Below are 26,405 nucleotides of genomic sequence, written 5' to 3'. Positions count from 1 at the left end.
GAACAGTGTCCACAGGAGATACTGGTGGATCCAGGGATTCCCTAGTAACACATTAAGGCTCAAGTTTTGCCAGCAGAAATCTCATATGAAATACTGATTTCCAGTTGCAGAAAGTCTTGGAATATATGAACCAACCTTCCTTCCTTCCTTCCTTCCTTCCTTCCTTCCTTCCTTCCTTCCTTCCTTCCTCCCTCCCTCCCTCCCTCCCTCCCTCCCTCCCTCTCTCCCTTTCTCCCTCCCTCTTTTTTTTTTTTTAAAGTAGAGACGGGGTGTTGCCATGTTGACTAGGCTGGTCGTGAACTCTGGGGCTCAAGGGATCCTCCTGCCTTTGTCTCCCAAAGTGCTGGGATTACAGGTGTGAGCCACTGTGCCTGGCCCGTATTTCCTAATTAGCTAATTTTGAAGGTATTTTAACTGCCTATTTGCACAAAAGAACAAACAAAACTCTTCCATATAGATGACAGTTGTTTTCCAGATTTTTAATATAACTTTTTGTCTATTGTTTTGTATATTTTTATACATATAAAGGAATGCATGCTAATTATCACCAACATGTAATGTATACAAACATTCAGATAAGTGAATGAAAAACATGGTGCCACTAAATAACCACTGTTAATTATGTTTGATATTTTCTTCTTTGGATGTTTACTGTTTATATTCATTCAATATTTTTATGTGCCTCATAGATGTCAAGCTCTGTTAGCTACTGAAGACAGAGCACTGACCAAGAATTCCTTTATGGAATTTAAAGTCTAATAGGGAGTCAGTGTTACAAATGTCATAAATAGCAATTGATAATTGCCACGAAAGAATGTTACCAGATACGACAGTTGTGGTCAGTAACCAGGAGATCTGCCATGTTTCAAGCCCTTTTCAGCCTCAGTTTTCTCTTAGGTAAAATGGAGATAACCCTACCTTGCAGGGTATTGTAATGGGGATGGGGTCATAGGAGGATCACGTGGAGGACATTGGGACAATGCAGGCAGAGTGCTTAACATAGTGCCTGGCACACAGGGAGAGCTCAGCAGATAGTTGCCATGGTCATGATTATTATGGGCACGTGTTGTAATTTAAGTTTCAGAAGTTGGATTCATGATTATGGAATCACTTTGTGGGTACTAATTTAGCAACAGCTGGAGGGGTTCAGAGAGAAAATAAGAATCTAGACGCCTTAGGACCAAGGAGTTTCACCTGGGAACCAAAGCCGCTTTTTAGCTATTTTGATTTCTATGTGTGTAGCTTGGCATTTAGGGATCCATAATCCTGCCCGGGGCACTGCCCTAACGTGCTTTCCTACTTATCTTTGCGGTAGTCCCCAGGTTCCAATCCAGAGAGTGTTTTTTCTGTATCTCACCCCACATTAGGTGCATTCCCAGTTCCATGTATTACTTCCCTATTCCATTGTGTGTTCATTCTGTGACCTTGGACACTATTGCTGATGTATCTGGGCCTCAACTTCCTCAATCTGTTGAACAGGAATAATGAACAGTAAATCACTCACAGGTTGGTTCTAAGGATTGAACAAGACAGTAAGTTTACAAGATGCTCTTCACTACCTGATCCCTGGGGAGGGTTAGCTATTCTTTTTTATGCTGCCTGTAACCCCCTTTAATTGTTAACAAACTGCCTTTGCTTGATTTATTATATAACCTAATTGCATCTTTCCTTTCTACTACAAATTGCCATCTAAATAAAACTGTTATAGTAATCTGTGTAATCTTATAACTCTTTTTTATAGTTACGTTTATTCATAATTTAAAATATTTTAAACAATTTTCCATTGCTTCTACTGACACATGTGGCACTTTATTTTGTGTTACAAATGCCAGAAACCAGCTTAAGGCACAAGGGAATTGGCTGCAATCATGGGGGATGTCCATGGGTGGATTTGCTTTGCACCTTGCCTTTTGGGCCTAACAGGACCCAAGAACTCAAACCAGATTATCAGGATTCATTCATATTCTCTCCCTGCCTCGCATATATCCTTTTTCCCTTCCTCTCTTCTTCTGTCTACTCCAGGTTTCCTCTCTCTGGTTGGCAATTATCTCCTCAAATCTAAAGCTCAAGAAATACGTGAAAAGATTTTAGCTTTGATATATTAAAAATATAATTTTTTGCTTTCAGAAATAACTGGGTTGTAAAAACACTTTTAAGTTCATTAGTATATGCTAAAACATTGTCCTGTAAAATGTACAATAGTGAAAAGATCTTACATTTAACAAGTTCTCCTCATATATCCAATCCCCAACTTAGTTTTCAAATTCATGTCTCTCCAATAGCCCTAGATACAATTAAATGCCATTTTAAACATTTCATGTATCACGAATGTGTGTGCTTTGAATCATTCTTGGGTCACATGTACACTTTAACTTATTGGTTACGGGCTGTGCCTTAGTCAACTCTCAGTCCCAGGGCCGGGAATGGTGACAGTTAATGTACATTCACTGCATATTTATTGAAATGAACAGAAGTTAAATGATAATGAGATGCTATTTCTTCTATGCCAAGATTCATTTTGTTGCAGCGTTATTTTTTCTAGTGCTGAAAGACACTATTGGTGAAAGAGATGAAACAGGCTGCTAGCACATGTTTTCTCTTACAGAATTACAATCTATTTTTAAAGAGCACAAGAGTGTCGTATTTCTTAGTCTTACAGAACCCCCTAATGGAGTATACTGTGTGCTGCATTCTGAAACTGCCGGCAGAGTGCATTAGAATTCCATTATGCAGGCATTAAACTACACAAAGACAAATCTTAGAATATTTAAACATTGTTTTGATAACTATATTTTTAAGGGAACAAAGGTACACAATAATTTAAAAGATACACATGAAAGTAAAATAAGTGAACTGCTTCACATCCCAGTTTGACTGAGTTATTTGGTTCATAACAAAATTCACCACTTTGTATCCTACGGATGGTGGTTGAATCACTTAAAATCAGTTTGATCTCTTTAAGGTCTGTTTTTTTTTTTTTTTTTTTTTTTTTTTTGAGACAGAGTCTTGCTCTATTGCCCAGGCTGGAGTGCAGTGGCACTATCTCAGCTCACTGCAGCCTCCGCCTCCTAGGTTCAAGTGATTCTCCTGCCTCAGCCTCCTGAGTAGCTGGGACTACAGGTGCACACCATCATGCCTGGCTAATTTTTGTACTTTTAGTAAAGACAGGGTTTCACCATGTTGGCCAAGATGGTCTCGATCTCCTGACCTTGTGATCTGCCCACCTGGGCCTCCCAAAGTTCTGGGATTACAGGCGTGAGCCACCACACCTGGCCTAAGGTGTGCTTTTAAGACTTGTTAGGACCAGAGCTGCATTTAGTTTAGGACTGATTATTCTCTGCTACTGAGGCAGGACCCTTCTGAGTATTCCACCCATGTCTGTGAATTTTGAGGTTTTTCAGTCTAGTTGGTAGGACCAGGTGTCATTCTTGGCAAAAGATACTGTTCCTTCTAGTCCTTTCTGATGGCTCTTCCCTGGCCTCTGGGCTCCTCACACGCCTGTGCCAGCCAAGCCTCAGCTGAAGACTCCAGGAGTCCCCCACAACAGACCTCTCCCTTTGTCTCCTTCTGCACTGTGCTCTACTCTCCAGCACTGGGTCCTGCAAACTCTGGCCCCTGGGAGCGCCTTTTTGGAAACTCATCTGTGTCTCCTCAACTCAGGGAGTTGCCAGGTGTTACCTGGGTTGCTGCCTCTGCTCCCAGGCCAGGAAAACTCAGGGCAGAGAGCTGGGTGATCACATAACTCCCTTATTGGTTTATCATCCCTTAGGAGTCACTGTCCTTCCTTGCCTAATGCCCAGATTTTTGAAAATCGTTGTTCCATAGATTTTTTCTTTATTGCCTTTTGATTGTTTCAGGTGGGTTGGGTATATCGGCTCCCTCTCACACCATCTTGCCGAGAAGCAGAAGTCTCCCTCTTCAATTCAATGTTACTTTATCAAGGATATTTCTCACAGTGACTCTTAGGGTAAGAAACACCTGCCTCAGCATCATCTGGGACACCTGTTAAAAGGCAGATTTCTGAGCCTCCCCCAGGCCTGCTCCATCTCTGTCTCTTCAGTAAGGCCCAGAAAGCTGCTGCTTAAACCGTGCCCTGGGTGTCTCACAACTACATCTTCAGGAACTGCACGAAGGGCTTATTTGGCCAGACCACGCAATGTGTATAACAAATTGTATTCTAATAGGGACAGGGAGGAAGAAAGAAGGGATGTTGGCTTGCAATTCTACTGAGAAGCCAAACCTCCTTTTTTTGTGGACAAAGTGAGGCTGCTTGTCCAAGGAGCCATCTTTCCATGTTTTGTTCCCTTAGAGTTTCACTGGCAGGTAAAACCAGAAATTCTTCAGCTGCTGAAAAAGCACTTTGCCCTGGCTTAGGGTTCCTTGATAAAGAATTGCTTGATTGCAGAATGGCCTTCATCAAAACACCTGACTAGTTTTTAGTTAAGAAGGAAAACTCAACAAGATGGCATCTGCTGGGGCTTTTTTGGGGAATCGTTTACAGTTACAGATCCTTGAGCAAAGCCCATTTGAAAGATGGCATGGCCAAGTAGAGGCTGGGACTTGTAGTGACTTCTCCCTGGGAACTACTTGAACTGGACTGGCTATGAGGATGGAAAGTTGGGGATGATGGTCATCAGGGGGTGACTCTTAAATGGTCTTTATCTTGTGGCTGGAGTGTGTGGTGAGTTCACTCCTTAGTGAAGGCAAGAGTGTGAGAGACAGCTGGAAGACTGGGGAGAGGGAGGGAAGATGTATAGAAAGATGAACCAAAGAACCTATTTCTCTTTGAACTTGGAAAGTACATGTTCTTTCTGAAGCTAAGGAGGAAATATTAATAAAGCTACTGGTAATGAATTTTCTCCCTTAGTTGAGCGTCAGTCACAGAAGACTTGTATTGTTTGGTTAGGAACTTAGTACAAACTCAAAATGTTTTGAAGCCTTAGGTATTTTCATCTCCTTTTATGTTAGTTGGGCCTTATGTTGCATGGTGATCAGTGCCAAGGATGGTGGGAAGACAGCCACACACCATGGAAAAGATCTGTTCCCCAAGCCTTGCCCAGCATTCACAGGAGATCTTTTTTCTAGTTACGTGTTTTCCAAATAAGGCTCTCTAGGAAAACCTAGAGTTTCATTACGTAGCAACTCAGCGTGTGTATGTGTGTGTGTGCAGATGACACCTGTGTTAAACGTCAACCAAGCACTAAGCATAGATCTTGGTTTCTGCTGAGTATTTGGGTTCTGCACATGAAGTGCTCTGTTTTCCTGGAAAGGGTTGCTCCTGCATGATGGCACGTTGGTATTGGTCGATCACACCTCATCTCTTCTGATTCTAGGAAAGAGTGGGGAGGAACATGAAATGTTCCTTCTCGTTCTGAATTGCCACGTGGTCTCTTCAAAGAATGTCATTGAATGTATTCACCTTTAAAGAGGGCACACATTTTAAAGGATTAGAACTGTATTGGAAACCCAGAGTCCTGGCCTTGGGTCTTGACTCTGCCTCACACTAGCTGTAAAAACTTGGATTTCACGTTCCTCACCTATAAAATAGGGGAATTTGAAAAGTTGACATCAAATGTCCCATCTCATGCCAAATTATCTAATTCCATATAACCTAAATTGAACTGTGGTGACATAAATTAATGGTAAACTCACTGGAAGACTATAGAAATGTGAGTTCCTACGGTACTCAGAATTAATCACTGGGCAATTTAAAACTATTATTAAACTCCCAGAGAGAATCTGTTTTTGGTCCAGAAGAAAAGATGTGGAGTGACATCTTTTCTTCACCCTGGAACTTACATTTTCTTTTTAAATCATATATATTTCCATTAAATTTTATTCAGTACAATCTGAACATTTATTTTTAATCTCAAACACTTATTACTCTTACAAACCCATTTGGTTAGATATTATTTTCAAGTTGTACACAGTGAAGTTCTCTTTTCTGTTTGTGATTATAAAAATTCAATATCAATTATAATTTATTGTGCTAATAAAAATGTAAGTAATGATGAAATTTATTGTTCCAAAAAACGATTATGTGAGGCTTTTTAAAAGGGGAAAAATGTAATATAATTAAGAGTGTTTTCTTATGAGTATGGAAGATAGTCAAAGATTATTTTTTTCTTTCTTTCCAGCAAATAGTGTTTACCTATAGACACAGAGGAATAGTGCTACCAGCATTCAAGTTTTTGAAATAACAGTATTTTCCACATTTAGTGTAATGCAAGACACAAAGGGGAAACTTAATAACTTTTTATTGAATAAATGAATAAATTAATGGATAGATGGTGTCCACTTGAAGTCCACTGTGGAAAATAGATAAGACCCTTAAATGCAAAAGAGAGTTTTTAGTTATTTCATTGTAATCTCTATAAAACACCTTAAGTTAGATGAAGTCTTTGTTCTAACATTATCTCTATAGTGGCAATTTAATATTATACTAGGCTCTTTTACAATTTGGGGACATTTACTTAAGCAATAATAAAAAATATATAAACAAATATGGATATGGTGTCATTTCCAAGACGTGAATCCTAAAGATGATATTAGAACAAAGTTCCAGCATCTGTACAAAGTACCATTCATTCAAAAAAATATTTTTTTGTCCTCGCACAGTGGTTCATGCCTGTAATCCCAGCACTTTGGAAGGCCAAGGTGGGAGATTGTTTATTCCATCTTAATCTGTTCATTTATTCCATCTTAATCTTTAAAAGAAAATAACAAATCCTTCCATTATAGCTTTTCATTGATTTTTTGTTAGAATTTTATTTGGCAAACAGTTCAAATGAATCTTAAATAGTTGTTCAGTATGCATAGAGTGCCTAAATTAAAATGTTTTCTGTCATCTTCATGGTCCCATTAAACTGAACAGTAGCCTAGCCTGTCTGTGCCAATTTGCAGCAAATCTATATTGTTCTGAGAAAACAGACTGCATTTTAATAACCTTGCATTTCCTTTGCCACAAAGCCTTTGCTCTTCGGTGCAAAATCTTTTCCCACTAAGCAGATATCTTGGCAAGATTTTGCCACATTTTTTTATATTTAATATTTTTATTTTTAAGACCACTTCAGTGTTGAGTGTGATGCATGGGCCAGCAACAAGCTTTCTCCCTGCCCTCATTTTCCACAGGAACCTCAGTGAGCTAAAAACTAGAAGCTATCACTCCATTTAACAGTCACCCCCCGATGACCACATTTAATATATTTTTTTCTTTTTGTCTCTTTAGCTGGGAAGTTATCAGTTCCAAACCAGATGAAAGACCCAGGCTCAGCCACTGTATTGCAGAATCAGGGATGAATTTCAGCATATTTCTTCAAGAAATGTGTCTTTTTAAATAGCAGAGCCCTGGCAAGATTTTGCCACAGATATCTGCTTCTTAGCTATGCACTTAGTATTTTAATAGATGTGGAATCATGGGGTATGCAAACCTGGTGCCAGATATGGTCCCAGTGAAAATAGATTTGCTCAGTGATTCAAGAGTGGGTAGAGTTAATAGATGCATAAACCATGCCCAAAAGTTCATTTCTTATGACAGACAGGAAATCTACCTGTAGGAATAACATCAGCCAGGACAACTGGTAGCTCAGTGACTCTTCAGGGCATTAGTTGAGGTTGAAAGAACAAAGAGGAAGGAAAATGGTATACTTCCCCTTTTTAAAAAATGCTATTGCACTCATTTAAACTTGGATTAAAATTATTTTTATAAAAAGGAATTGTAATTTACAAATTGCTTTACTATTCAAAATACATTAAAAGTCACAGAATCTGTATGTACACAAGCTTCTGTATAGTTGAGCATCTAAGGGCGAAGGTAGTTTTGACTTGTCTCAGGGCTACTGGAGTTGAATCCAGAGATCAGCCTCACCGTAGTACTCTACCATAGCTCAGATGACAGTTCACTAACAATCCTTGTCTTCTGCTAGAAACTTAGCTGCTTTTGTTATTGCCATATCCATAGCTCTGTGGCAGTGCCTTCAACATGGTAGGCACTTATCTCTTAATAATCTCTTAAATGAATGAATTTGAGGATCCTTAACAGGGATCGTTTGAACTGGTATGTTTTTATGAGTTAGGATTGCAAGAGCAGGAATTAAGCTTTATGTCATTGTAATGTTAGGGAATGACGTGTATTTACATGTGTCTTCTTCCTGGAGTGATTGCTTCTAGTTTTTAGCTCACTGAGGTTCCTGTGGAAAATGAGGGCAGGGAGAAAGCTCTTTGCCGGCCCATGCATCACACTCAACACATTCTAGATGATGACTAGGAAAATGTACTCTGGAAAAATAGAGGATATTGTAAGATCCTTTTAACAATTTTCTATAGAGTTTTCCAACCATGGTACATGGTATGTATGTATGTATATGTATATGTGTGTGTGTGTATATATAATTTGTATATTTATTGAAAATACATTGTTGGTGCTTATTCTTAATATTATATGCTTAATTCCAAGGTTTCTCTAACAAGTTCCTACAAGGCCTTCCATGACCAGTCTCCTCCTACCTCTCCAGCTTCACATGTTCTTCTTCTGGTTGACTTTGCTGGAGCCATGTTGAGACTCAATAGGATAGCACATTTAAGCTCCTTCCCACTCCAGGGCCTCTGCATATACTGCATGTTGTTCTATCTGGAACCCTATGATTAAACTGCTGATCCATCTCATATTTGAGTTTAAAAATGACTCTTCATTAAGGACGTCCCTAAGCCTCACCCTGTTCTCCCTTAGTGTTTCCCTGGTTGTAAATAGACAATTAGATAGCTAATTGTTTCTTTTGGCATGAGTTTCCTGAAGCAAGTGTCTGGTTAGTTCACTTCTGAATTCACAGGGCTTTTCCGGAGGGCGTGGCCAACAGTAGATGCTCAATAAATATTTGCCAAAGCCATAAATGTTGAACGAATCACCTAAAGTTCGGTAATATTTTTTTCTTTTTGTCTCTTTAGCTGGGAAGTTATCAATTGCAAACCAGATGAAAGACCCAGGCTTAGCCACTGTATTGCAGAATCATGGATGAATTTCAGCGTATTTCTTCAAGAAATGTCTCTTTTTAAACAGCAGAGCCCTGGCAAGGCAAGTTTTCCAGTAAAGGAGTATGTTTTAAAATGTTCAGTTACTTGGAAACAAATGAACTAACCTATTTTATCAGCTTGTCAGATTTCTCCAATTTTAAATGTAATATACTAAGAACATATGCCATAAAAGCTGGCATCAGCAAGGTTCAGAACTGAGTGTGTGAACACGAGATAATCCTCAGCCTCACATTTTGAAATTGGATTGGTTTTACGTTTTATACATATTTATCTAGCTCATTAGCTAAAATGAATGGTGATTGGTCTTATCAGCAAGACTAGGGAGAAAACAAAGTCTTAAGAATTTCAGTTATCGTATTTAGCCTGGTGCTGAAGTCAAAGGGAGATGAAATGAATACATAGTTCTTTGACTGTGCTTTTGAAGATAACTGAATCTTATTTTCAAGCTAAAAAGTGGAGATTCTTGTATGATTTATTTATTTAAGAAAGAAAACTTTTGGCAAAAACGTAGTGATTATATAAACAAAATAGTATTTTTCCAATTAAGATAAAACCCATGAGGGGAAGTGTCTTACATGGTTGGAAAGGGATTACATGGAGTGGCGCACATATTTGTATTATTTTATGTGTAGAGGCAGCTTTAATTCAGATCGACTGTCTTGATAGCTTGGGTGAGGTACAGAACCATCAATAGACCTTTTCTATTCCAGTGTTGCTTTCAAGTTTCTTGAATATCCACCCGTGGATAGAATGAAGAGCTAGTAATGTCAGCATTGAAAATCTCTGTCTTTGTACCTTGTATAGTATGCAATATTATAACTTCAATAGTATTAAATAATAGAACTATGCTTGGAGACTTTTTGAGTGTATTAAAGTGGCAGTATTGCATTTGGATGCATTTTTTTATTCATTGAAGCCTTTTTTATTTTATTTTATTTTTTTTAAAGCATCGATACCTGTATTTGGGGAATGATGTACTGTTGATGTTGATTTTACTGAAGTGATTAAATGTATTTTTGGAAGATTCTAAACTTCAAACTTCTGCACTGGGTTGCATTAATGTGCCCCAAGTCAATTAGCTTAAAATGATGATGCTGCAAATGTAGGGCATAATATGAAATCCCTTTGAAAAACTAAATTCTCGATATAGTAATACTTTTCTTGGCTTATCTGTTACTTTGACTTTATGGCCTTTCCATTTCATTTATAGAATTTCAAATTCTTTCCAGGGCCCTTGCTGTTTTAGAAACAGGTCTTAGTTTTGTTCCGCAATTCATCTAATCTGCTTTTGACTAGTTAATTTATTAACTCTGTACTAAAGAATGAAAAATCAAAATCAAACTTAGATTTAGACCCCTTTGCTCTTTATCATCATCAGTTATTGGTCAGAGGTATGTATTCCTTCCTCTTGTGTCTTTTAGAAACTCCCTGAATGAATTTCCTTTGCTTGCTTTTCAGTTTAATTTACTATCACTGTTTAAAGATGATGTAAAAATGTAAGACAGTTTAAGACTGGCGTGTGAAAAATCAGGTGAAGACTTTATGGGAAAATTTTTCTGCCTTGATGTTCCTAAAGGGAATTAAGGATATTTTCTGATTGTTTTTAAATTTCTTAAAACAATCAAGATTTTTTTAACCATAAATGACAGAAGGAAAATAAACATGTCACTGTAGGAGTTTCATTTAAATGGCAGTTTGTTTCTAAGTGACTTAGAAGTGGGGTCAATTTGAGCAGTATATATGGTTAGGAAAGATGATAGTGATGGCCATAAATTTATCCTGTCAGCTTAGCAGCTATACATTACATTAGATTTGTGTAAATTACGTTAGATTTGTATAGATACCTCTAATTTTTGTAACATGTTTTGCTGTGTTTTTATGAATTTCAGTGGGCTTATAGTGGTAGTTTGAACTTTCAGATGTAGTTATCAGGCCACATTAATTTCCTTAAATGAGTGAAGTAGAAGTTGTTTCTGGGGACATAATAGTTTTTTGTTCTCTTGCACCTGGCAGTAATATAGCCACAGGCATGATTAATGGGAGTTGTCACTCTCTGTGCCAGAAATTAGCTCCTGTGTCCTCAAAATAATTATTACCAAGTGCTGAAATGGACTAAGGCTGGTTGAATGCAGCAGTCATTAGTCAGCCCTTAGTGCAAAACAATGCTCTTTGGAAAAAAATCTGTAATAACCGGATAGGTCACTTATACTGGTCACTTATAGATTTACAATTGTGTGTGTATCCTGTGCTCCAAAATATCTTGGTGTTATGTATAACTATCCCATGTTATTTCTGTTATTTCCAGTTTTGTCTCCTGGTCTGTAGTGTGTGCACATTTTTTACGATCTTGGGAAGTTACATTCCTGGGGTTATACTCAGCTATCTACTGTGTAAGTATAGTAGACCATGTGGCTAATTTTTGTGATGCATATGGTATCACTTTATGGTCAACAGACCTGTAGTTTGAAGAAGGGGGATGAGTTCTTAACTATAATACAAGTTGATTATTCTTTACTCTCCTGCTGTACAAAGTTTCTCCATTTTCCTAGAGCCATGTCTCTATTTTAAAATTGGAAGAATAGCTGCAAAAGGCAGAATTATAAGTTAATAATTTTATGTTAAATTTTGTCAGTAAAACTATAAATAAAGCTGTATGCCCCACCTCCCAAAAACACACCAACACCTTTGCCTTCGTGCATGTTCTTTGGCTCAAAAAAATAATGAAAACCACAATGAAATACCATTGCATCCCTACCAGAATGGCTAAAATTAAAAATACTGACCATATCAAGTATTAGGAGGGATGCAGAGGAAGTGGAATTCTCACATACTGTTGCGGGGTAGGTAGAATGTTAAAATCACTTTGGATAACAGTTTGGCAGTTTCTTAAAAACTACTACATGACAAAGCCATCCCACAACTAGGTACTTACCCAAGAGAAATGAAAGTACAAAGACACAAATGTTCATAACAGATTTATTTGTAGTAGCCAAAAGCAGAATATAATCCATACATCCATCAATAGGATGAATGGGTAAACAAACTGTGGTATATCCATATAATGGATTACTACTTAGCACTAAAAACTGATACATACAACACTAAAGATGAATCTCAAAATAATTAGACGGAGTAGAAGAAGCCAGATGAAAGAGTATGATTCCATTTATATATTATCCTAGAAAATTCAAACAATCTAGTAACAAAGCAGATCAGTGGTTGCCTGGGGATGAGGTGGGTGGGGACAGGGAGAAGAGGTAGGAGACTGGAGGGACGGATGAATAAAAACATGAGAAAACTTCTGGGGGTGGTAGACATGTTCATTATCTTGATTATGGTTATGGCTTCTTAGTTGTATCCATGTCAAAATTTATCAAATTGTACACTCTAAATACATGTATTTTATTACACATCAATGATCACTCAAAAATGTTATTAAAATGTATGGATTTTCTCCTTTACCTGAAAACTATGATCTGGCACTGCTACCTTTCGATGGGGCAGGCACTCTCCACTTAACATACCCTCATATTTTCCAATTTTTCTTACAATGGATTTTAAAATTTACATACAATTTCTTGGCCTCCAGAGACATTTGAGTTTGTAGCTCCTATTTTAAAAATATAATATAGGATACTTCCTAAAAAGAACAAAGAAATAAATATTAGGAATACAGTACTTAGAGTGTGGCAATCTTTGCTTCTTTTTATATTCTTAATGCATAATGCAAATGGCAAATGGTCAGAGCTCAAATCCATTCTCCCCAAAAGAACTCATATATAACATTAGCCTCATCATTACATTGTTTAGCAGGTAAAGGAGAAGAGGACTGGGGAATGAAAGAATAATTTGGGCAAGGCATTATTCAGATGGTTTGCATTGATCTCATTTATACTTCACAGCAACCCCAAAGAAATAAGGTTATTATCCTAATATTATTGATGAGAGGCTAATAACTTTCCCATGGTGAAATGGCATTGAATAAATACAGTTAAACCAGGACTGTTGTTTGGAAGGCATGTAATTTTTCTATAAATTTTGAGAGTAAAAGGATTGAAAGGAGAGAGTTGATCTAATTGCACCTGAAAACAATGACTGTGAGCATTGTGTGTGCGTGGGTATGCATGTGTGTGTGTGTGGGTGGTGGTAGAAAATGTTTACCTTACAGAAAAAGAATAGAAATTATGAACTTATTTCACAGAGGCATTTCCCTTAAAAAAAAACTTAAGTTTTTCAGTAAAAAAATGTAGTATTTTGTGAAATACTGAAATGTATGTAGCCTTTTGAAAGGAAAGGCATTTTACTTCTACCCTCTTTCTTCTTTCAGTACTGTGTGCATTTTTGTGTCCATTGTTTAAATGTAATGATATTGGACAAAAAATATACAGTAAAATTAAGTCAGTTCTGCTGAAACTGGATTTTGGAATTGGAGAATATATTAATCAGAAGAAACGTGAGAGATCTGGTAGGTAAAGTTTATATTTTAGATTCTATGCATGAAATGAGACATTAGCAAGCTATTTTTAGGCAATTCCTTTAATACATTTGAGGATACTTTTAGCTTTTTACTAAGTATTATTATAGAAGCTAATCGCCCTCAAAGTTAAACATATCCTTTTCCTATTTAGGCTTTCCTTCTTTTCTCAAATATACAATGAAAGAAATTGATTTTTTAATCCACACTGTCAGGGGAGAAAGAAAAGGCAACACTTTTTATTGTGCTACTTATGATTTACTTAGTTTTATTTTGGGTTGGACTATCACAAATACAAAATTACACAAGCAGTGCTAGGAGTGTGGAAGTTGTGTAAGAAGGGATTGAAAAAACAGGGGAAGGGAAAGAAAATACAGGAAAAGCCAATATAATCATCTTTTACTTTTTAACTTGGCTTGAGACCTTATAGGTTCTAAAACTAGAATGTATCGGAGTCACGTGGAGGGCTTATTACAGGATGAGTTGCTAGGCCCCAGCCCAGAGTTTCTGATGCAGTAGGTCTAGGGTAGGGCCTGAGAATCTGCATTTCTAAAAAGTTCCCAGGGAGGATGCTTTTGCTGTTTCAGGGACAATATTAAGAGAACCACTAATGTGGATCATTTCCTTTGCAAATATGTGAAGCTTGTTATGTGTAAACATTTAATGATATGGAGGTATTTGAGAATATGAGAAATGTGGGGTAAGAATACATAATGAAATAAATGCACTATATCTGAGTTGGCTAGGAAACTGAAAGCTTCCAAATTTTTTCTCAACAGAAGCAGATAAAGAAAAAAGTCACAAAGATGACAGTGAATTAGACTTTTCAGCTCTTTGTCCTAAGGTATTTTTTGTTTAGTTTTCAATTTGTTCCTGTGTGGTTTGACTGTAAATGTATTTACATATATAAAGCTGAATGATCTTCCTAATAAACCCATATTTCTGTAAGATGACTGAATGATTTCAAAATAAAAATATCCATCTGGTTTTTATTACTCTGACATTTTGGGGGTTCGTATGGATTTTTCAAAATATTCCCTTCAGCAGTTTAAAATGTGCCGCTGGTATTTATTTATATTAATACAGATTAGCCTCACGGTTGCTGCCAAAGAGTTATCTGTGTCTGACACAGACGTCTCAGAGGTATCCTGGACTGATAATGGGACCTTCAACCTTTCAGAAGGATACACTCCACAGACAGACACTTCTGATGGTATGCTAATATTTCTGGACACATTTATTTTTATGAGTGCATACAAAACTATTTAACTGCTGCCAAATACTGAATGGGTAAATAACATGTTACCACCATATCTATACAGTAGAATATTACTTGGCTATAAAAATGAAGTACTGATACTTGCTATAACATGGATGAACCTTGAAAACATGCTAGGAAGCCAGACACAAAATGCCACTTACTGTATAATTCCATTTATATGAAATGCCTAGAATAAGCAAGTCTAAATAAAGGGAAGTTAAGTTAGTGGCTGCTATGGACTGATGGAAGGAGGGAATAGTGAGTGACTGTTAATTGGTATGCATTTATTTTTGGAGTGATGAAAGTGTTCTAGAATTAGTGATGCTTGTACAGCTTTGTGAATATACTAAAAAACACTGAATTGTACACTTTAGAAGTGTGTTTTTTTGGTGCATGATTATCAAAAGCTGTTTTTCAAAAAGTATGAGAAAAAAATCTAAATCAATGTCCAAATCTGCCTTTGGACAGAAATTTTGAAAACAAAATAATTAAAAATTAGAAAAATTACCTTCTGAAATGTCTTTGAAATGTCCTAAGCGATAATGTGGGAGAGAAAGATAGATGGTAATCCTATACATTTAGGCCTAGTCCTCATTAAAAGGGGCTGAAGTATGGAGGGCAAGTTCCCTGAGTCCAAAGCTGACTCTGGAGTTTCTCACATTTGTCTTCGAAGTTAAAACAGCTTTTTATTTTTATTATTTTTTATTTCCAACTTTTAAGTTCAGGGGTACATGTGCAGGATGTGCAGGTCTGTTACATAGGTCAACATGTGCCATGGTGGTTTGCATCCCATCACCTAGGTATTAAGCCCAGCATCAATTAGCTATTTTGTGATGCTCTCCCTCCTCCCACCCCTGACCCTATGACAAGCCCCAGTGTGTGCTGTTCCCTACCACTGTGTCTATGTGTTCTCATTATTCAGCTCCCACTTATAAGTGACAACAGGCAGTGTTTGGTTTTCTGTTCCTGTGTTAGTTTGCTGAGGATAATGGCTTCCAGCTCCATCCATGTCCTTGCAAAGGACATGATCTCATTCCTTTTTGTGGCTGCATAGTATTCCATGGTGTATGTGTACCACATTTTCTTTATCTGGTATATTCTTTGTTTATAATAAGTACAATTAAAAACAAGACAGCACAGTATTCTTTATAATGCAAGTTATATCCATAACTTAAATTGAGAGTCAATGCTTGTACGGTAACTTAACTTTTGTTAGTCTCACTGGATTACCTTGTTTTGGCTATATACTGAACATATGAGCAGATTATAAAGGAGGAGAATGAATGAACTATTTTATACTTATGTTCCAAAAAGACATTTTCTGTTTTTAAAGGAAGGAGGGAGGGAGGCTGTGCAGTGTTTGAAAGAAGATGGGTTTGGAAGGTGGAAAACCCAAGTAGAGTCTTGCCTTTGTCACTACCTAACTTTATGACCTTGAACAGGTGAAATAATTTTTGTGGGTCTCAATTTCCTCACCTTTACATTAGAACAAGAGCATTGCTGAAGGTCATTCAAGCTCTACAAGCTTTCAGAACCTCCAATTTGAGGTCATATTTTAAAGAACAAGAATAACAAGTACCCTGTTCTTAAGGATCCCATCTCAGATTTATTCAGCAAAAAAGACAGTAATAATCCAAGACACATAAAAGGCTTTTCATTAACTGAAGATTTCAAATCACGGTTGCAGGGAGTTAACTGTTATATTAAAAGAATTTTATATGAAAGGTAAAAACAATAAAATCTATCAGCCTTCTACTGTGACACTGATTTCAAATGTCCTAAATCTTTATATGGTCAGTTTCAGCTATAGTTATAGAGAGCCAAATGTTTCCATAAACTCTTGGGTTATATGGAATAGAAGGAGCAGTATCTTCTTTCCATTGCTTAAAACAAACACAGATTACAGACACTGAAATAGATCTCCATGTATGAAAATGCTGAGGCTGAATAATATTAACCAAAACCAAGGAAACTTCCTATTATAGTATTTTTAATTTCATGTACATGCATACTCATTGGCTTAAGGTAATTCCCACCCTAGGAGCAGGATGGGGAATTTTTATAGTAAATGCTTAAACGTTAGTCAAAACCTCAAGCTGATGTCAGACAAGTGTGAATGTTAAGTCAGTAAATATACTGTTTTGTGCTTAAGAGGAAAGCTAAATATAGAGGGATATGTAGTGTTTGTGTCCCTGTGGAGAAAGAGTGTTGCAGGATTAGGAGTTCAGTATGTGGTTAAATTGATTCAAGTTGACTCAGGAGGCTAGATGAACGCCAAGGTTGCCAGAGGGTTCAGATTAAAGTCAGATAGATGATCTTTAGACAGCACTTTTATTTGAAATTTGTTACGGTGCTTAAGTCTGAACTTCTGTTATCCATTTCACAGATCTTGACCGACCTAGTGAGGAAGTTTTCTCTAGAGATCTCTCAGATTTCCCATCTCTAGAAAATGGCATGGGAACGAATGATGAAGATGAATTAAGCCTTGGTTTGCCCACTGAGCTCAAGAGAAAGAAGGAACAGTTGGACAGTGGTCACAGACCAAGCAAAGAGACACAATCAGCAGCTGGTCTCACCCTTCCTCTGAACAGTGACCAAACCTTTCACTTGATGAGCAACCTGGCTGGGGATGTCATCACAGCTGCAGTGACTGCAGCTATCAAAGACCAGTTAGAGGGGGTGCAGCAAGCACTTTCTCAGGCTGCCCCCATCCCAGAAGAGGACACAGACACTGAAGAAGGTGATGACTTTGAACTACTTGACCAGTCAGAGCTGGATCAAATTGAGAGTGAATTGGGACTTACACAAGACCAGGAAGCAGAAGCACAGCAAAATAAGAAGTCTTCAGGTTTCCTTTCAAATCTACTTGGAGGCCATTAATCTAGGAATCAGCTTGCAACAGAGCACAAAAAACACCAAAAAAATTTCAAAGAAAAAAAAAAAAAAACAAGGAAAAGAAAAAAATTGAACTATAAGCTTTAATGATTACTTTAGATTTGTTTTATTTTCCCTCCTGCAGTGAATTAATTGGATATATATCAGCTGACACTGATAGATTGATATTTCTGATCGTTATTTTTGTGTAATAAGCATGGAAATGAACTTTATACACACCACTGTGTTGTCAGAGATAAATATTAGGGGTTTTTAAAGCAAAAAGAAACAAAAACCAAATTATTAAAATCCTCTTATAAATATTCTTTTTCTTTACAGTTTTTCAAGCATGCAAAACAGTTTATTGTAACTCATTGAAAAATATTAACAATTAATTGTGCATACATGCCGTTATCAGCTTCCTTATTCCTAATACCTGGAAATTTTTTTTTTTTAACTGATAGATTTTGATGTAAAAAAGATCGAAATTATCAAGGTATCTTAGTTGAAGGACTTGGGAAATACTATCAAAATTAATTTCTTAGGAAAAAATTTTAAAGTATATTTAAGTACTCTGGATAGACTGAAATATTTCCATGTTATTTCTGCAGTTGTAGACTTAGGCTTACTTGTAAAGCAGCATGCTCCACTGACTGCCATCTCTAGTCTTGCAGTGGGTGGCATTAACCCACAGAAAGCAAGCAGTTGTGTATCACATAGACAATGGTTGTGACATAAACAGATTCAGTTGTTTTGTTGTTCATTTGTCATATGTTTGTGATAGGGATGTTGGGAGCACAGCTCTATTCTGCCTGCTCAGACTTAAGTTAGACCCGTATCTTTTATATTATGTCATGAAAAAAGTCTCCTAAAATTGTGAAACTAGTTATTGATATGAGTGATGTGATCATCAGCAATAAAGACATAATAACTCTGTTTTCTTAGTCTGTATAGAGGAGAGGAACTTGCTTGGCTTTAAAATATATTTATTTGCCATTTAAGTATAAATATGAAATCTGTTTCTTACTGGGAAGATAGAGTATATATATTTTCCTTTAAACGTTTTAAGATCACTTTTAAATAACCACATCTGATTTATGGTTTTTAACAAAGGACTAAAGAGCTCACACCAAGCTAATTTTGTTTTTGTGATATAAACTTTCAGTGTTGAGGGACCATGCCAGCAACTACCAAAAATCTCTTAAATCTTCAGGTACAGCTGGCATTCTGGCAGATGCACAGAGACATCTGAGACCCTCAGAAGGGAAGGATAATCCAAGAATATAGGAAATCTGTGTTCTCTTCCTTTCATTTTATCCCTTATATTTCTAAAGACTAATTATAAGTAATCTGACATTTTAATGTAGCAACTCTTATTTATTTTTTCTTTCTGAGGTATTCAAATATCTAGACTGAATTTTGCCAAATGTTAAAGGGAGAAGAGTTACTGAAGACTTTGAACATTTTTGTGATTGCTTATGTCATTAGTGCCTCATGACTGTGTTTGATGTCCTTTATTGATACAAAGTGAGCCTGTGCCTTCATTATCTTGCCCATTTTAATACAAATGGAAACCTGGTGTTTGAAAATCTCTGAACTGTGTGGGTTTTGGAGGAATATACCTGAATTTTATTCAATAACAGTTTCTGGACAGGAAGAAAAATACAGTTACATATTTATAAAATAGTTGTTACCAGTATTCTTTTTTCTGTGTATGCTTCTTTCTTTAAAATAATATTCTTGGTTATAAAGTAGAAAAGTTTAAAGGTCATTTCCATTTCTTCACTGAGGAGAAAAAAAGTTAAATAATCCAAGTAATTAAATAATATAAATCCCTAGATAACCTTACAGGAAGATTAACTCAAGGGCTGATAATCTGTGATGGTATGAACAATAAATCTAGAATAAAATGTTAATAACTACAAATTAAAAGGGGTGTGGGGAAGAAGTTGGTAGAGTAGAAAAATGTGCTATCACCACTATCGAGGAGACACGCCAGCTCTCTAGGGACAGCAGCATTTTAACTATGTATGAATTTTAATATTGTTTGTATATGACTCTGTGACTACACATTTACACAATACAGTAATGGTACTTTCTCACAACTATTAATTCAAACAAACACAAGGATGTTGAAGGTTTTTGTTTGTGTATACGTATGTTTTGGTGGTGGTGGGGGTCATTGTTTCTGGTTTTAAAAGATGAAGTAGCAGATACACTTCATCTATGATTGATCCAGTGTAGTAGAGGACTACATGTCCTTTACCATGAGAATATAAATAGCATTATTTCCCCAACATCTGAAAGAACTGAGAATGAGTGGTTTGTAAAATCTAAGTGGACTGAAGTATTTAAAATGTGAACCATGGATATATTTTGTTAAAATTGAAAGCTGTAGAAAAGTTTTGCTCACTTCCTGTAGAAGGTACTGAGCAAAATCACACAATGGCAATAGCATACACTGAGCATGTATTTTAATCTGAAGCAATAAAGTAGTGCTCAAGAAGTTGAAGCTCACTTTGGAAGATCAATCCATGCTTGAATATTCTCATTCTGAAATACCTTTTTTTCTTACCCTACATAGCTTCAAAAGGGATTTTTTTTTAAACTGCCTGCTCCCCAGTTTAAAATATTAGGAAGACTTTTATAAGGTTTTGTAATTGGCAAATACATTCAACATATTTAGGCATCTCACTCTTATATTTGAAATAAATGTAACTTTCTTCCATTTAGAAAAGTGGCAAATGCCAGCATGCCACTAATTTTAGTCAAGAAGCAAATACACATTTAAGAAAAACGTGATTTTAACATTTATATGAACTGTTTATAATCTAGATGGGTATACTTCTTTACACTGCTCCAGCTGTGTTCATTGCAAGATAGGAAATTATTCTGAAAACCTTTACTGAACTGCTGTTGTCTTAGATCATTTGTATCATGATGAAATTAGAAAGCCTCAGAACTATATTTTTGTGTATTATTCCTCCATTTCCACTGTAGCATTTATACTAAGAAAGATGTTGAAAATATGAGTTCTGGTTCTGATGTTAATATTATGGCCCTAAAACACAGTGTCAAAGTCATATAATGTCCCCAAGCCCCATCCTGTTTCCCAAGCATTAAATAGGGAAGTTAATTCTTACCTTATCACGCAGGGATGTTTAGAGAATGGGTGAAAAAAAGTATCTGAAGCACGTTGGGGGGAGGGGTGTGTGGAAAGGCTGCATAAAACCAAGAAACTGATTTTTTTTCCTGCCTGTGTTTCAACTGAGCCATTCTTTTAAACATTAAAACAAAGGCAATCAACAAGCAACAGCTTACAAGAATCGTAAGTTTCTTTTAATGGGTCCAGCACTGTATCAGCCTCATAGTGCAAGAAATCCTTGTGGAATTAATGGATGGAAGTGTTGCAAAAATGTCTACTATTTCAGTTGATTCTGTGGACCATGTGTAAGGTTCTATAATAGTAATTTTTATGGTTATAACACCTACTAGCTATGGGACTCTGAGAAAGTCACCTAATAACTCCATACCTATTTACCTCATCTACAAAATAAATATGTAGTACCATTTACCTCATGGAGTGTTGCAAGGATTAAGTGTCTTAAGGCTGGGGTTGGCAGACTATGGCCCACGGGCCAAATCTGGCCTGCCACCTGTTTTTGTAGGGGCTGCAAGCTAAGAACCGTTTTTTACATCTTGAAGTAGTTGAAAAAAAATCAGAAGACTATTTTGTGACATGAGAATAAATGAAAATCAATTTTCAGCATCTGTGAATAATGTTTAATTAGAACACAGCTATGCTCATTTGTGTATGTATTGTCTATGGCTGCTTTTATGCTATAACAATGAAGCTGATTAGTTGTGACAGAGAACCCAGGCTTACAAAGCATATTTACTCTTTGGCCCTTTACGGGAAAAGTATGCGAACTCTTGGTCTAAGACATAGAAAACAGGATCCTGTTTAATGCTCACGACTCTACAGTTAAGTGGTATTAAGAACATTTTGCCAAAGAACAGGGTAAATAAATTGTCCAAGGTCACATAGCTAGTCAAGGAAAAAGTCAGCCTGACCCCAAAGCCTATTCTCTTTCTAATGTATCATACTAGTATATTGGTTTTGTTTTTTGATACATGAACTGATCATAATTTTAAGCAATTTAATAATTTCACTAAGTATTAAATACTGATTTTATTTTAGATTTTTTTTTCAAAGACTGCAGAAACCAGTTGATTTTTAAATGCTGTGATAAACAGACTTTGTTGTACATTTCAATTCCTTATTAAATTAAGAGAAGTCTTTGCATATGTAGACAGCCAAAACAACTGGGGACTGAAAATCTCTCACAGGACTTAACGTTTTCATGAACACAGAATTCACAGACACTGTAAACTATGTGATAAGTGTATGTTAGTTTTTATATTTCAATATTTGTTACCCCCACCCAAGGTTACCCTCAACCAACTCAATCCCCTTTGTAGCCTGCCTTTTAAAAACCAAGGTGCCACTGCAATATAGGAATGTGAATAGCAGTAAACTTGTCACAAGAGAATATTGTGACCGGCATACAAATTGACTTGAAGGCAACTTTATTAGCGTTTATTTTAAATTATCCCAAAGTCTTCCAAGACTGAAACAAGAACCATGTTACTGTGTGTACTGTCACTGTTACAGTGTGCACCATAACTCTAGTAGTTTGAGAATTACGTGAACTATTTTAAGGGCTATGTCATGATATACAGAAGGAATTCTAATTTTCAATACTTTCACTAATTTTGTCATAGGTGGTTGTATTAGTCCATTCTCACATTGCTATAAAGAAATACCTGAGACTGGGTAATTTATATGAGATTTAATTGGTTCAGGGTTCTGCAGGCTGTACAGGAAGCATGCTGGCCTCTGCTTCTGGAAAGACCTCAGGGAGCTTTTACTCAAAGCAGAAGGCAAAGTGGGAGCAGGCAGTTCACATGCCAAAATCAGGAGCAAGAGAGAGCAAGCGGGGAGGTGATACACACTTTTATAAACAACCACACCTTCAGAGAACTCACTGTCGCAGGAACAGCACCAAGGGGATGGTGCTGAACCATTCAAGAGAAATTCACACCCATGATCCAATCACTCCCACCAGGCCCTGCTTCCAACACTGGGATTACATTTTGACCTGAGATATGAGTGGGGACAACATCCAAACTATATCAGTGATCTTCATTTAAATTCTTCAGAGTGATCAATTTGGTTTTTTTTTTTTTTTTGATAGCAGTACTGTCAGCAGAGGTTAGATACATTAAGAGTGCTGAGGATGTGCTGCAGAGATTTTACTCAACAGTCCCTTGCATTTACCAAGGAGGTATTTGTTGTAGACCTACTCTTTTTTTCCTCCAATTAGTTCCAGATACTGCTGCTGGATCCACTCAAGGCCCACTTCTATTCCTGATGCCATATAAGCTGAAACATTTTGTGACTCTCCAACAAATGAAGCATGAACAGTAAACACAAGAATCCAAGTCTTTTGCCAATGATATCGTGGCTCTCTCTCGTCTCATTTTCTCTTGTTTGTATCCTAAGCTTCATCCAACCTAGACACACTCTTCTTAAATATGTCCTTGATTTTCCTCCCTCTACAGTATTTCTTCTACCCGTTCTACCTCCTTTTCCACTTGCAAAGTCCTCCATCTTCTCCTTTAGGACCCATCTGAAATGTCTACTCCTTAATGAAAACTTTTCTGATCTCTCTAATGGCATGAGATTTCTCTATCCTAAATACTCATTACCCCTTTCTTTATATTTCATTGTACTAGATCCAGCTAGTTAACTATATTTTTTTATCATCCCTAAGAAGTCATTAAAAAAAAAACTTCCTGAGGGTAGGAATGCTTTAATTTAGAACCAATAGAATATTACAAAAAATACGTAGCATGTGGGAGAGACTATGGGAGATACGAAAGCCATGAAAGGAAAGATACGAAAGGAATTTAAACTTTATCTTATGGGCATCAGACAACTATTATTGAATAGAAAAAGTGACATATGAAAAAAATGCTACAGGAAAATTACTGATTACTTGTATTTACTGTAGAGGGGGCTATGGGGAAAGAGTAAGGTTATCTTGGAGACTGCAGAACAGTACATTGGAAAATTAGTATGGCGGAGGAAACAATACCTCTTTAAAGAAGAAAAGTAAAACTGGAGAGTTCAATGATGCTGAAATAGGAGAATCATGAAAATAGATTAGAGGAGGCAGGGAGGAAATAATGACCTGAAGAACAGATTCTGGAAGAGTCATATAAGAATGATACTAGGCAAAAGTAAAACCAGAAGTTTACTTTTATAGCCATCTTCTGCTTTACTTTTTAGGGAAGCTTGAAAATATACTCTGCTTATTCCAGTTAACAACTAATACTAGCTACATTTCTCAAAGTGAGTATCCAGACGGCTCAGCTATTTTAAAAGATACTGATAATCTCAAAATAAGTTTTCATAAATAAAAATCACCATCTGACTTAACTTTTGCACTGCAAAAGATTTGTTTAACAAATACTCACCAGTTGATCTGCTGGGACTGTTCTAGCATTAAAGTATACAACAAAGGAGTTGCTTGCTGTCATGGAGCTTATGTTCTATCTAGACGCAGATGACTAGCATGCAGTGTGACTAGACATCCTGGTTTGCCCAGGATTGAGGGGTTTCCCGGGATGCAGGACTTCCAGTGCTAAGCCTGGGAAATCAGTGACAAACAACAAATGCTACTGGCAGCTGATCTCCCAATGATCACCTAAAACAACCCTGCCCCCTACTTCCCACTTCCTGGTATTCATGCCCTTATGTAAACCCTTCTCACATTAAATAGGGCTGACCTGCATAAGTAACAACACATTGTGGAAACGACTGTGTGTGACTTCCAAGGCTAGGTCATGAAAGAAATTCATGAATTTCATGTGGCTCTCCGCTACACTCAAGCAGCCCTATGGAGAAGCCTGCTTGTCAAGGAACCAAAACCTCTTGCTATCAGCTATGTAAATCAACCATCTTTAAGGGAGATTCTCCAGCCACAGTCAAATACAGTCAGACTTTCAGATGACTTTAGCCCTGGACAGCATGTTCACTGCAACCTCTTAGCAGATCTTAGAACCACCCAGCTAAGTCATTCAAATGCCTGACATACAGAAACTGAAATAAAGCTTGATGCTAAATTTGGGGGTAATTTAATACAGAGTAGTAGATAATTAATACAGTGCTAGAGAAAAGTTATGCCTGGTAAGGACTTAGGAAGGTAGGCACTATTTTTGGTAAGTGGATTTGGATAAGCCTCTCTTACAAAGGCATTTGGGCAGAGATCCAAAAAATAAGGGAGCAAGCCAGCAAAAGGATGTTCCAAGCGGAAGAGTAATGGACTTCTGACTCAGTACCAACTAAAGTGATTGTCAGAAGAACATCAAATGTGTCATTGCGACTCAAGTAGGGTGAGCAGGGTAGAGAAGGGGGTGTGGCAGGACATCAGAGGGAGGGGCAGAGCCTCGCAGAATAAAAAGTAAGGTGTTTGAATTTGATTGAGTCAAGGGAAGCCACTGGAAGGTTTTTTAAAAGCGTCATCTTCTTTTGGTTTTCTATTAGCAGCTTGGATTCTGAGCATGCAACATTCGATTCTGTAACAAGGCTGACAAGGGTTCAACCAGGCTGTGTGGATGAAATCTGTGACCTCCTCAAGCATTTGAAGTTCATGTTTTCTTTTTATTTTAGGACGGAATCTTGCTCTGTCGCCCAGGCTGCAGTGCAGTGGCGCGATCTCGGCTCACCACAACCTCCGCCCCCGCGCCCCCGGGCTCAAGCGATTCTCCTGCCTCAACCTCCCAAGTAGCTGAGATTACAGGTCTGCGCCACTGCGCCAGGACTAATTTTTCTATTTTTTTTTTTTTTTTAGCAGAGACTGGGTTTCGCCATGTTGGCCAGGCTGGTCTTGAATCCCTGACCTCAGATGATCCGCCTGCCTAGGCCTCCCAAAGTGCTGGGATTACAGACGTGAGCCACCGCGCCTGGCCTGAAGTTCTTTTCTACAGAACTTTGCTGTCCGATACACATGAGGCTACACAACCAACTGGGCACCTGACACGGGGCTAGTCCAAATTGAGACGGGCTGTTAACTCTAAAACACACACTGGATTTCCAAGACTTAGAACTAATCACAGAGCGTAAAAGATCTCATTAATTCTTTTAGACTGATTACATGCTGAAATGACAGGATGGGCTAAATTAAATACATCATTAAAAGCAGTTTCACCGATTTCTCTTTACTCTTTAAAAATGTGGCTACTACTAGAATTACCTACGTGGCTCGGACTGTGTGTCTACAGGGAGCTCCTCTCCGGCACTCTGTACACTCAAGTTTCGCCGGTGTCCTCCGCCCGAAGGGCCGCCTCAGAAACCGCCCCGGTTTCCCGGGGAAGCGGTCCAGCCCCCGGCGAGGGCTCCGAGGTTGGCCCCGAGGGTTAAGGGTCAGCCCTGGCCCTCGCGACATCCATTCACCCGGCTCCGCGGGTGCAGCGCGCGGTCCTCAGAGAAACCCCGACCCTGGCGTCGCTGACCCGACCATTCATTAATCGGGGGCTTCCGAGGGCCCGGGAGCAGCCTCGGGCGCCCCACTCCCCCATTCTCGCGTAGCCGTCTCTTTGACCGCGTCACACTGAGCGGCGCAACCACCAGAGAAGGTAACTGGGAGGGCGCGACCTCCTTCAAGCAACACCCACCTCGGGCTGACTGAGGGGACCCAG

General features: G+C 37.7%; 1 protein-coding gene across 2 annotated transcripts in view; it reads left to right on the top strand.

Annotated features, from left to right (window-relative positions):
* RETREG1 (reticulophagy regulator 1) overlaps positions 1-19,338 on the top strand; it is a 150,737-nt gene extending 131,399 nt beyond the window's left edge. Inside the window, exons 2-7 of one of the 2 annotated variants that reach the window (XM_015139747.3) lie at positions 8,944-9,070; positions 11,336-11,420; positions 13,358-13,495; positions 14,284-14,348; positions 14,591-14,717; positions 17,152-19,338. In XM_015139747.3, the coding sequence (XP_014995233.2) occupies positions 8,944-9,070; positions 11,336-11,420; positions 13,358-13,495; positions 14,284-14,348; positions 14,591-14,717; positions 17,152-17,645 (1,036 nt within the window). In that variant the 3' untranslated portion in view covers positions 17,646-19,338. 2 annotated transcript variants of the gene reach the window in all.
* Positions 19,339-26,405: the final 7,067 nt, after the last annotated feature.

The sequence above is a fragment of the Macaca mulatta genome, chromosome 6, assembly GCF_049350105.2.
Source record: "Macaca mulatta isolate MMU2019108-1 chromosome 6, T2T-MMU8v2.0, whole genome shotgun sequence".
NCBI lineage: Eukaryota > Metazoa > Chordata > Mammalia > Primates > Cercopithecidae > Macaca > Macaca mulatta.
This window is presented reverse-complemented; position numbering and strand designations above follow the sequence as displayed.